At 40.0% G+C, this 12,814-nt stretch overlaps 1 protein-coding gene across 8 annotated transcripts in view; it reads right to left on the bottom strand.

Annotated features, from left to right (window-relative positions):
• sorcs1 (sortilin-related VPS10 domain containing receptor 1) overlaps nt 1-12,814 on the bottom strand; it is a 149,022-nt gene that overhangs the window by 60,878 nt on the left and 75,330 nt on the right. For all 8 annotated transcript variants that reach the window (XR_011243843.1, XR_011243840.1, XR_011243841.1 and 5 more), the window contains exon 3: nt 10,705-10,804. Coding sequence is in view for 4 of the 8 variants with exons in the window: in XM_069530398.1 (XP_069386499.1) it covers nt 10,705-10,804 (100 nt within the window). In the remaining 4 variants the exon portion in view is untranslated. The remainder of the gene's footprint in view (nt 1-10,704; nt 10,805-12,814) is intronic.

The raw sequence follows: 12,814 nt of genomic DNA on the forward strand, positions 1-12,814 counted from the left end.
TATGTCTGTATTATTCTGTGTCTATCTTTCTCTCAGTTAGAACCAGTGTCCATGTCCCTGCTGCTGAGAAGTACCCCCATAGCATGATCCCACCACCACCATGCTTCACTGTAGGGATGGAATTGGACCCTGAGTAGTGCCTGGTGCCAGACACTGGGCCCGGTCTTACACAGGCCCAAAACATGATGCAAGTGTCTAGTTTGTACACAGCTGTCATCTTCTCTTGCAGTGCCTATGTTGTTTAAATAGTAAATGCACCTGTGCCTTTCTGAGCACCCATGGGTGTGTTGGTCTTAAATTTAGTGTGGTCAGGTTCATTGTTATCCTAAGGTGCAAGATATGTAATAAAATGCACCTTGGTAGGTTGGTGCAAAACCATTTATATTTGTTTCACACACAGATGGTCTACTCACAGCCTTTCTGCTAAGTATAACTCATTTAAACCACGCGCCTGCTGCAGCAAAATGTGTGTTTAGATGCGCCCTAAATGAATTTACGCTGTGTGCGTAGATTGCTAAAACAGATCCAATAGTGTTTTCAGTCCTTTGAATGTCATTTGGCAAATTCTTCCATCTCTGCAGAGGACTTCTAAAGCTTGGTAGAACGGTATATGCACAGTTGTATGCCTTTCTAAACTATGAATCAATACATTTTTCCCACAGTTGGACTCCAAGCAACTTCCAGACTAAGTAAAGTCAAAGTAAACAGCATGCATCGGAGTATCACAGGAAAGGGTCTGAATAATTCAGTAGCATACATGTCTTTGTTTAGACTGATGGCGGAATACTTTGGCATGCTTTAACTTGTGGTTAATGACTTTAAGTTAAAAGGCAAATATGGCAATTGTATTATCTTATTCTATAAAGTGGTTCAAAAGTAAAAGTGTAAGAGTTCCTAAAGCCACTGTTTGACATCCAGATAGTTTTGATATGTAAATGGTAAATGATCTGTATTTATGTTTTGATGACCACTCAAAGCTCATTTATATTTGATTATGACTCATACTGATAGGAGCATCACATCTGGAAACACAGTACAGGTTTGATAATAATACGTTATATTATGTTACCATGTAATATGTATCGTATCTAGTAATTATTTGCAATTATGATCACATTGGTGATGTCACACTCACAACATGGATATTAGCCCTGATGCTATATCATTGTGTTTGCCCTCTTGCTCCAAACAGCATTAACCTATAGCCATGTCTGTGTGTTGAATGTGAATAGATGTTTATTCCAGGTCGTCTTGGACCCTCACCTGTCAGTATGTGTGCAGCCAGGCAGAGTGAGACCAACAACAATTTTGACTGCACCTTAGAAAAGTGTAACTGCAGTTATTGCTCCTGAAGGGTTTTAAATTGACTTTCACACGTCTGTCTTTTATTTAAAGACACCAAAGAAAGAACACTTGTATTCTAAATGGTTCCTAGACTTTTAACATAGTATGAATTGCATTATATGTCAAAGCTTGCATGGCATGTCTGTTTATGCCAGCAGAGACACCGGTAAATACCATTAGCCATGCCACTGTCAGTCAGTGTCAGCTGCCACTGAATGGAATGGCTCACAATTACAAAGCTAATGCTAACAGACATAAGGGGAGATTGGCAGTATTGCTAATGATTTAACTGTACCCATCAAGTCCTGGATGGGCCTCAGCGTATTCATGTGGAACCGTGTTAACTCAGCAGACTGTCTGCATTGACAGCACGTAGAAAATCATATCACTCTCACTACTTTATACATGAATATTCATGATCCACACGGATTATCAAACTCCAGCGGTATGTATGGAATGTGGCTCTAAGTGCAGGACTAGAAAGCAAAACGAGCCGATACACATATTCATAATTATTATTTCTCCGCTCCTGCTGCTGCCTCGTCCACTGCATCGACCAGGTGCTTTCAACTGTTTGATCCGACTTATTAAGCTGAACTCCTGCCTCTTGATCTGAGGCATTTACACCCGGACTAATTGAACACTGCCTGACATTTTAGCTCAACCCAGGCCCCTGCCAGGCCTGACAAATAGTAACATGTCATGTCCTATGCCTTTCAGTATAATTGGCTTTCCATCTTGGATATAGCGGGTTAGCCGCCCCTCATGGCAGTACATAAGTTGGATGGTGTACAAGCTGTCTGTGAAAACAGAGAGCTGCAGATTCATTAGGTATGAATGAACACAGGCAAGACAAACAGGATAAGTTTAGATAATTAACCAGCAGCATTCCCAGTTCAGACATCTTGATCCATCTTGAGTTACTGAACTAATGAATGCTTCATAATGATCATTAATAAATAACATAACAACATATGCCATGTGGTGGATGCTTTTACTCAGAACAGTTTATGTGAGCATGAGTTGATTGCTTTTTGGAGGGGGATTCACGTCTTTGATCCTGGCAGCATCGGGCACATCGACTTGTATAGCTTTCACTCCCATGCTGAGAAAATGGCCCATGCCCTGTAAAAGCATGAAAAGGAATGTTGATGAAATCCCACAGCTCACAGAGATTTACCAATCCCATTTTCCTTACAACTCCAGCTCCCTCCTTCTTCTATCTCTGTCTCCCACTCTGTCAATCTGTCTCCATCTCCCTCCATCTCTCTGTCCGTCTCTATTTGTGTCTCTCAGGCCTGTCTCTCCTCCTCTGTCGCTGTGTCTCCTCACTGGTTCCAGTGCGCTTCGCCTCTCCACTCGTCGCAGCCATTTGGAGACTGTGCCTTAGGGCTGACAGATGTTGCTTCCCCTCCCAGCATCCACCAACCCCCACCACCTCAAACAAAACCATCATCCGTTAGATTGTGTTTCCGCCGGTGTGCATGTGGCGTTCCAGCCAGCATAGCGTGGCTGATTCGCTGAGATTCATTTGGCTTTGCAATGTGTCCTCAAAAAGCCAGTGGACAAAAAGCCAGTGGACAAAAACACACTTCACCGCCCTTTCGCCCACTTCATCCCAATGCATCATGCAAGTGAAGGACGTGTTTGTATCAGTTTGCTCTTCTTCCACCAGGTGGTATTGCTGCAGGTATATCTGCTGAAAGCAAGCATGTGTCGTGATGACACATGACCTGTTTAATCAGGACACATTTTCACTTTTTATCTTGGAGCACTAACTTGCTGCTGGTTAGTTTATGCCATGTTTATATGAAAAGCAGTCCATCTTTTTGAATATTACTTTTCATTTCAGCTTCACGCTGTCCCCAAATAAACAAATCTTAATTGAGTCAACAACTGACCCATTAACTGATGTGATGGAGAAATCTATCAAGCACTTTCTCTGATGGGTGCAGTGATGCAGAGGCATGTCTTAAAACACCGTGTTTTTTTCCACAGAACAAAGCAGGTTTGGAATGTTACTGTGGAGCCTGAGATGTGTGAATGATTTTCCACTTCTTTCTTTATAATTGCTTGTCAGAATCAAGACTTAATGAATTGATTATGAAAGTCATAATTCTTTATAAATCTCCCGTTCAGCAAAGTCTCAGTGCTCTATTAAAAACATTTGAAACTTCTTTAGTTTGAAGTCATTTTTTAAGTAGATTTATTATTGTAGTTTTCAGTCCACCATCCCCCTGCTAGATTAATATGCTCTCACAAATGAGGTATTCACAGAAAATGGCACACAATATTAGAGCTATATTGGGTTATCATTAATGCAAAGCCAACATTTCTATACCGTTTCAATTAGAAGATTTAAACTGGTGAAGCCACGATATCGCTTTTATGGTGAAAAAGCCACGAGCGATACTATGGAGGAGACAGTTAGCGCTAGTCACGAATGTTCACTGTCGTTTCTGAAATTTTTTGACAGTGAAGAAGTTTTAAATATTGCAGGGAGAAATGGAATAAGGATATACTGTTACCAAGAGCTGCAGGGGACAGGCTGCTCCACCTTCCAACACACCTCCATCTTTCCTTGTTTCCTCCTCATGTGGAAAACTACCTGTGCCTTTTAGAGCTCTTACTTGAGATCAGTTCCTCGTTTCATGATGGAAAATGTCAAATCAATGATTTCCTTGACTTGTTCAATAAAGAAATAGAGTCAGTTTGTTTGCACTGTGAACTGATACATCGGTTGCAATTGCGTGTCTCTTCTGCAACTCTGTAAATGTTTACTGTTGTTTTCTACGGCATCCTCAAATATAAATAGAGGTTCAGTGCGTAGGACATAGTGGCTTCTGGTTGTAAAGTTGCAGAACCAACTGCAACCATCCCATTCCAAGTGTGTAACAGAACCCACCTTAAGGTCACGTAAAACACCCTCTCTAGTATAAGTGTCTGGTTTGTCCATTCTGCTATAGTATTAAAGTGGTGGACTCTGCTCCCAATATACAGATAAACATTCATTCTAAAGCTTTATATAAGGTTTATACTTCTGCGTAGGATTGATGCCAAGCCAATGCAGTAACCTTTGCAAGTGGCCTTCACCATTGTGAGTAGCTACACTTGCGTGCGTGCTGCTGAATGATGACTGAATCTGAGCAGAACATTTTGGAGCTAATGGATGCTGGAATAATTTTTACTGAAAATATTATAATGAAGATGTCAGAGGAGATGAGAGACATCTCAATTGCTGCAGTCTGAATTGCAGCATCGCAAAGTTAGATCTCTTGGTGGAAGCACATCAGACTACAATGTTGGGTACATGGGTATGGCCACACTTTGCACAGAAGTACCAAAAAACCTCATGGTAAACATTATATATCATTTCTGCTGATAGATCCCTCTAATCCTAATTTTATTCAGAATTGTTTTAATTTGTTTAAAGACTATTAACTATTTAAAGTCGATTTCTTTCCACAAATATGTATTCTTCCTGAACACACACATAGTTTTTCTAATGTTTTATTAACTACAAACTTTAGAATCATCTATGACTTAACACTAAACCAGATCTGAAAATCTTGAATGAAAACACATTTGAGCCCATATAAGTCAACCAGGACTGAAATCTTGAGTAATACGACTTTAAGCAGTACAAAAACTTTGCCTGTTCTCTCTGTTGTGTGTTCAACAATCACACCTGTCCACAAGCTTCTTCAAACTGTGACAAACTTAGTTTTCTTCACACATTTGGAAATACAGAACCATGTAAAATGATTTAAACTCAATTCTTAAATTTTTTACCTACAGTTTTCATAAGCCAAATCATTCCGCTCATGTCTTGATCCTGAAAAATGTTTTGACTACACTATCTATACATTTTCTCGCCCATGTCCCTAGTGACCTTTTAAGATGCAAAAGGGGGCATGTGACATGATGTTTAGTATTTGTATAAATCCCAGATCTGAGATCAAATATTTAAACCAGTAAAAAAAAGTATTAAAACATCATGAAGTGAGGAGAGAGATGCTTTGTTTATTCTTTCAACACTCTTCATGGTTATATCTTGAGTTTTCCTATAAGGTGACACGCACTGCTACTGCAGAAAAGCCACCAAAGTTATATAATGTTTGAGTATTTATTCATTGAAGTCATCTAAGTTTTCATCACGCTGTAAGACTTTGGACATCCTGCTTTTTATCCGACAGTTTGTGGATTCTGTTCGTCTTTCTGATCGACTGTTTTTCTTTTGTCATTGCCATTTTGAGGACACTTTGAGGATATGTCATAAAATTTCACTTTTAAGTTTGAACTTGTGTCCAAAAGCGAGACAATAAAAAAAAAGTGTCGTCAGTGGGAGAGGTCTCATCTGAGGTGGATTCATATTCCACCCACCTGCCTGTTTGTGCCGTCTGAGCCGCATGGGGCCTGAATTGTTTTTGAACACTGTACATGAAAAACGTGTATACACACACACACGTGCGCAAACAGAGACACACACTAACACAATTGAGACCTTTGTTGTGAAAACCCTTGAGTCCCCTGATTGTAGCTTAAGTCAATACATTCATGAGAGACATCAGTTATGTATTCCTTAAAGACAAGTCAAGGACTAAAAGCAGTAAAGCGGCACACACTGAGTCCACGGTTCACATCAACATTTCTCCAGGAGGATTCCTCTTTGTTTTCAAACCGTTGGAGACCATAACGATTTGTATACGACAACTATCTGTGAGGGTATTTTGTTATCAGCACACACCATCCCAAGCCATTTACTGTAATAATGTGCTCTCACACACAATTCCGGGCTAAAGCCTAAAGTCATTTCCCCTAATGTGTACTTGGATGTGTTCTCTCATGTACATGCTCAGTGTGAAGCCACAATATGAAAATTGATGTAATTGCTGTGTTGTCAGTCTGTTCTCTCCATGGGTGACCCCTGAGCCATCCCTCCATTTTTTTTTACTCTGTCATTCTTTTGTTAACCCCCCACCTCTGTATCTCCTGCACAATCCCTCTCTTTTTTTCCTCTCTCTCCCTCTCCATCTTCCAGTGCTTACTCCCTCTCTCCCCCACAGCCACCGAAGCCTGATTTACTTCCACTACCGTGTGAAGAGAGGGGCTTTTGTACGCCACCAGCAGCGGTCACATGGGGCCATGGCGGGGGAGACAGTGGAGAACCTGCAGTCTCTGCTATCCTCCCTCACAAGAATGCGTATGTGAACTTGGAAATAACCGCATGTTGGAGGGAAGAGCAGACATCAAGTGTGTGTGTGTGTGTGTGTGTGTGTGTGTGTGTGTGTGTGAGAGAGAGAGAGAGCGTGTTTGAGTGTGAGAAAGTCCCTGTGTTTGATTCCAAAATCTGTTTCTCTATATTTTATATTCCTGTTTTAATTTTTTGCTACATGAGCAGCATGGGTGACACTGCTTGTCCATCCATCTGTCAGCCTAACACTTCAGTGTAGGATTAAAGGGGAGAAAACGACACAGTGTAAATACTTCTGATCTCCTAACTTTCATGTAGCACTACACTTAAAAGTGTTTGGTCCAAAAAACTGATCACCAAATTCATATCAGCCAAGGTTACCTAAAATAAAAGCCACCATAGCATGCTAACAACATGCTAATATAATTTCAAAAATTTAAAAAACAAAACGTATGTACTGACATTAGCATATGTGCACATTAACATTGATCTGCACGGTATAAATTATACATGAACCTGATATCTTGTCTTGTCTGTATATGGTTGCAAATTTCAAGAACCATTCAACTTATCAGCTTCACACTTGGCATGTGTATTGCAAATGGCCCAAGAAAGTACAGTGTTGAATTAAATGGACACACGATGTGTTCAATATTGATAAAGCTTGATGAATCCTAAGATCCTTAGATTTGTCTGTGACTCTTTTATAAAAAAGTCACAGACAAATCTATGGACTGTTAAGATGACCTGAGCTCTTCTCTCTGAAAGAGTTTATTATTTATCCAGGAAAATTCCATCTTTATTTTTATTCTGAACAATTTTACTTTTCTATCAAGATATTTCTTCTCAACACACACACTCTATGAGAGTGAGTTCATCTGCATGTGTCAGTCTTCTCTACAGATTTCAATTCCACAGCAGCCTTCTGAAACATATTATGTAATTAATATTGATTAGTTGATTGCCACTTGGAAAATAATAACACAAAGCAAAGTATGTTATATTATTTTGTGTACATGAATACTGATGACAAAAAACTTAGCAGAAGAAATATTTTAAAGCGTAGGGTTGATGATTTTCTGAAAAAGGTCACAAACACTTGTTATCTTATTTGCTGAAATTTGTTTGCTTAAAGTAGATCTTTCAGTTTTTGATGTTAAATCGATTTGCTCTGACGTCTTCAAATGTAATAAGCCATGTTTTCACTTGTCATTGTGGGTTATTCAGTTCAAGTTTAGAGTCTTAAATGGCAGTTTTATTTATTCCATCTTAAAAAACTATAACAAGTGCAGAAAGTGAAGAAAACTTTGGTTGGTTTTCAGACATGTCTGCATTATTTTACACCAATTCCGATCTGTGCTGATGCAGAGAAAGAGCAGAGTATTTACAAGTTGGAAACTATAATTGCATAACTCCACAATAACTAATGTGACTTGAACATGCAGTAATTAGGCTCAGCTTGTCAGGCTCAGTTCAACAAAAATAAGACAAGGTAAAAAATGAGCCTGACAAATCACGTCTGTGATGCCACTTTTTCAGTCTTTAGTAATCACCTGAGAACAGCAAGGTTGTGTTGATTTTTCCATCCACCCAACAGCTTATTTTATTTGTATCAAATTAATGTAGCCTCTGGGGTTGCTAGTGTAGCTGTAGACTTTTGTCTTCTTCTTTTTCTTTTTATATTTTTGTAAATCATCACAAATGTCATGCATTGGCACCATGGGGATACAATGAATCTGAGCGAGAAGTAGGCCTCAAAGAGTATGTGTGAACATGTGTGAGACAAAAATAATTAGCATGCGAACCTGCGCGCGAATGTAAATGATGGGAGATAGACGAGAGGAAATCCGACAGACACAAAGAGCCTGATGGATCTGTGTGTATTTTTTTGGGGGGGGGTCTTTGTGTGAGGTAGAGAGTGTGTCCCTGAGTGTGAAAAGATATTAGCAATGTGTTAGGCAGCTCTTCTCGCCGCTCTGTGTGTTCGAATGAAGGGCTCGTGTTGTTGGGCAAGCTGCCTTTCTTGGACCCAAAGGCTCATGCACTTTCTTACTGTCTTAGCTGAAGAGTGGCCTCATTGGTGAAGATTGAAAAGCTCTTCAGTGGCTCAAGGTGTCACACAAAATGCACCGTTAAACTAATCCACAAGCAATGGCACAGAAGTTCATTTCTCCTCAGTCTGCCTCCCTTTCACTTCACTGGGTGCCATTTGTTGGAATGTCATGGAGGCTCCAGAGTACAGCGTCATGGTAATCAGCTGGAGGTGGACCCCACCACCAACACACACACACACACAGAAGAAGTTTGTGCAGCTGTCCTTATTAGGACTTTGCATTGGTTTTCAATCATTGTGGACAGCCAAACTAAAAACTTATCCCCAACCTTAACCACAACCAATTTATGCCAAACCCCAACCTAACAAGAAATCATGTCTTACCTCAAACCTTAACCAGGACCTCAGAAATGACATTTGACCTCATTAGGACCAGGGTTATATCACCATGAGGTTGTCTGGTCCTGACAAGGTCAGTGTTTTTGCAGGAAAGGTCTTAAGAGGTAACCAAAACTACTACACACACAAACATACACTATTTTCTCAGGCAAGAGGAGGGGTACAGCTAAAAGAGGGATATGGGGGCAATCAAAACTGTGAGTGAATGAAATTGAACCAAAGCGTGTGGCCTAACAATGACTAAGTAAAATCTACAAGGCACTTAAACGCTTCTGGTGAAGTTCATGCTGTTATTGTCGATGCTTTCTCCAGATGCACTGAAACCAAGATGGATGCCACAGACCCTCCCACAGTGTGAAAAGTGGGGCCTTTGGACATGGACAGTCATACATGAACGCAAAATGGACATGAACAAAAGACAAAACACATCTCAAACCCCTAATGGACCAGAGCCGCAATAGAAACTGAATACATTGATCTAAATGGACTTGAGGGCAGAAAAAATAGGAAACACTCTCCGTTTGCTGATGTGCTGCCTCTAATTTATTTTAAGCATGTGTTGAGAGCTGTGGCTCGGCAGCTTCATCCAGCCCCAAACCAGCTGAGAAATCCTCTGATTAAAAGATACCTGGTCATCACAATCATTACATTCAAAACATCAATTCCCAGGTTAACTTCAGTAAGACTCTTCTTCAGCGTTCACATTCCTCAAAAACAAGCCCACAGAGTGAAATTCAATGGGGTTAGCTACTGCTTCTCTCTCACTCGCTTTATTTTCACTGGCAAATTTCGGCTTCTCTGCATCATGTGGGGTAACGCTGCTTTGTCATTGGTCGAGGGAGAAAATAGCAGTGCTTGTTTTGATGCAGCTAAAGTCCCGAACTAAAATGCAGCAGAATCGTTGTCAGCTGAGAAATGAGATTGCACACAACAGGTAGGTAATCATGAACAATCTTTGATGATCACAATAACACTCTGGCTGAGGGAGTAGAGCAGTTGTCCTCCAACCAGATGGTCGGCGGCTCGAATCGCAGCCCATGCTGATGTGTACTTGGGCAAGCTGAACCCCAAAACGGCCCCCTCATAGCTGCAGAATGCACAAATTGTAATTGTAAGTCACTTTGGATAAAAGCGTCAGCCCTCCAGCCTCACTGTGTAGTCGTGTCTCTCTGTATGCTCACATCCTGCTCAGTAGCTCCATCTCATTCCAGTGGGCGTCTGGGATTCGTAACAAAAGGTAGAACTACTTTTCACACTCATTATTAGACAATAATTAACTGGGAGAAAATGACCCTTGCTGATTAGAGTCATGTGAAGAGAACGAGGTGAAGCTGTGGAGTGAGCACAGACGGACGGTTATAACCGTCAATTGAAATGCAAGGAGACCAACTGAAGGAACAGCTCAGGAATGAGGCCATTCTTTTCTTTTGCTCCTTTTCATCTGGTTTGATTTAGTTTTGGAAAGAAAGAAAGAAAAAAAAAAACTAGCCAGGCTATTCATTTAAGACACTAGATAATGTATTATTTATTGTGCTGCCAGCACAAATACTGCTCTGTGCATCTTAAGGACATTGGAGAAAGCAACAGAGGGAGAGACAGGAATCAAACAGAGAACGATGAGTCAGACAGCATCAGTATGTCTGCCTGTATTTGACTTTGCACACTGTGTATGGGACCAACAGTGAAGACAATGAAATAAGGAAAACAACATTACCTTTCTCTTGTTGTTCGGGCTCACATACAAGTAACTTAGTATTGTCTTTGCCCCGACTTTGTCATTCAGCTTCTGGTACGTTGCTCCATAGTCGGTTGACCTGGAATAAAGTCAGAAAGGTGTGATGAATGCTTGGTGAATTACGTGTTGCAATTGAAAGTCCTCACTCAAGAATTCAAGGTGCAAAGGGGAAAGAGCACCAATGTAATTATGTCTTTTTGTGCTCAGTGGAGTGAAGTCCAGCGGGTTCACAGAGGCCACACCATCAGAGTCACTATGCGGCTTCGGCTGCTTCGTGTACTGTATAATATACACAAACACATTGGCTGTGGATAAAGTTCATCTTTAGCTACTGTCTAAATATTTTGGCACATCAGAACCACATTAGGCCATATTAGAATCACACAGACTTGGAGAAGTTGCCTCTTTTGTGGAGGAGGACATATTTAGTAGTTGTCAACTGTATAAATGGTTAGATCTGTGTGATATTCAAAAGGGTTTGATAATATCCCCACAAATTATTTTATTCTCTTAAAATTAGGTCCTTATTCTCATGAAATCATGCCATTTTCCTAATGTTACATCTCATTCTCATAATGTAATGACTTCAACTTCAACATGGACCCAAAAGATGTGACAACAATTTTAATATCATTAATGAAATCTGAACATGCTTCAAAACATTTAGTTCTTACATGTCACAAAGCAGAAGGCATTAGAAATAAACTCCCTCTTTGCCAGATAGAGTTTACAAATAGACTTTACAGGGAGCATTGGTGGTATTCATGCAGGAGCGTAAACATCCTGAATATGGTGGTGAAGAGGGACCCAAGGTTTGAAATGTTGTACAGGTCTTTGGAGAAACACCGAAGGAAGCACTGAGGCAACAAGTGGAACATGGACATGTGGACCACGAGGTGAAAGAAAATACTAACACAATTCAATTAGTGTTAGTATAGTATCAGCTATTCATTGATGAAGCTGAAGTGTGAACTGCTCTAACAGGACCATCCTTTAAAAGATGAATGAATGGGTTTAATGTCCGAGGCTCCTCGTGCCTAAACGAGTATTTCAACTACCTGTTGTATCATTTCATTTTGTAGTAAAAACGTGTTCAATAAATAATATAATTATGCAGAACTGGGCATGTAGCTTTGCTAAAGAGGCTGGACAATGGGAGAGTAATGTATTTATGTTTAATCTGATGGAGACCGTGTGTTCTTACAGGAACTGCACACCTTTGTTCCAAAGCACTGTGAAAATATGAATTGATTACCAGTCAAACGGTATTTAATTTAATTAATAGGTCAATGATTACAGAACACTTTATCTTGCCAAAAATTATCACATTTCTCTTTGTCTCTGCCCCATCTCACTTCTTTCTCAAGCGATGCTTCTTTTAATGGCTATTAACGTGACCATTTGCTATAATTACATTTTCACATCCACTTCAGAGCGCCCTCTGGTTGTCTGACAAGGCTGGGAAGGAGACATGCATCATATTTCTTGTATATAAACTTAAGTCACATAAAGCAGAATGACACAGCAGTTTTAAACAGCTAAATTTAAGGCCATCTTAGAATGACTGCTAAAATATTCAAATGTTGGTTAAAGTGCTAATGCAAAATTTGTGTTCTGCTCTAATATAGCATTTTAGACTGTCGCCAAAAGATTAAACAACTTATCTGAGCTGTCAGGTGTAATTTACTTCGAACGGCCTGAGGCTCAATCAAGCAGGTATTCTAATTTCCCATGAAGACAGAGGAAAAAGCCATCTTAAAAATGCAGCAAAGACACTGCAGAATGTCTCGAGTGACTTCAAATGAAGCCATCACTCAATTCAGCCTTTGTTTTTGTTATTTATCTTTATTTATTATCTCAGGTGGCTTTTAAATGCAGAATGACGTCCTTGTTTCATGGGCAGAAAGTTTTGATTCCACAAACAGGAATAAAGACAAACAAATATTAATGGGATTCATTTGTCATGCATTGACTCTTTAAGATCTATTGTACTTCTGCCCGTCCTGGGAGAAGGATCACATGCGGCTCTCCCTGAGGTTTATCTGTTTTTTATTCCAATGTTAATATGTTTTTTTTTTGGGTAGTTTTT

This window comes from Paralichthys olivaceus, chromosome 8 (genome assembly GCF_024713975.1).
Source record: "Paralichthys olivaceus isolate ysfri-2021 chromosome 8, ASM2471397v2, whole genome shotgun sequence".
NCBI lineage: Eukaryota > Metazoa > Chordata > Actinopteri > Pleuronectiformes > Paralichthyidae > Paralichthys > Paralichthys olivaceus.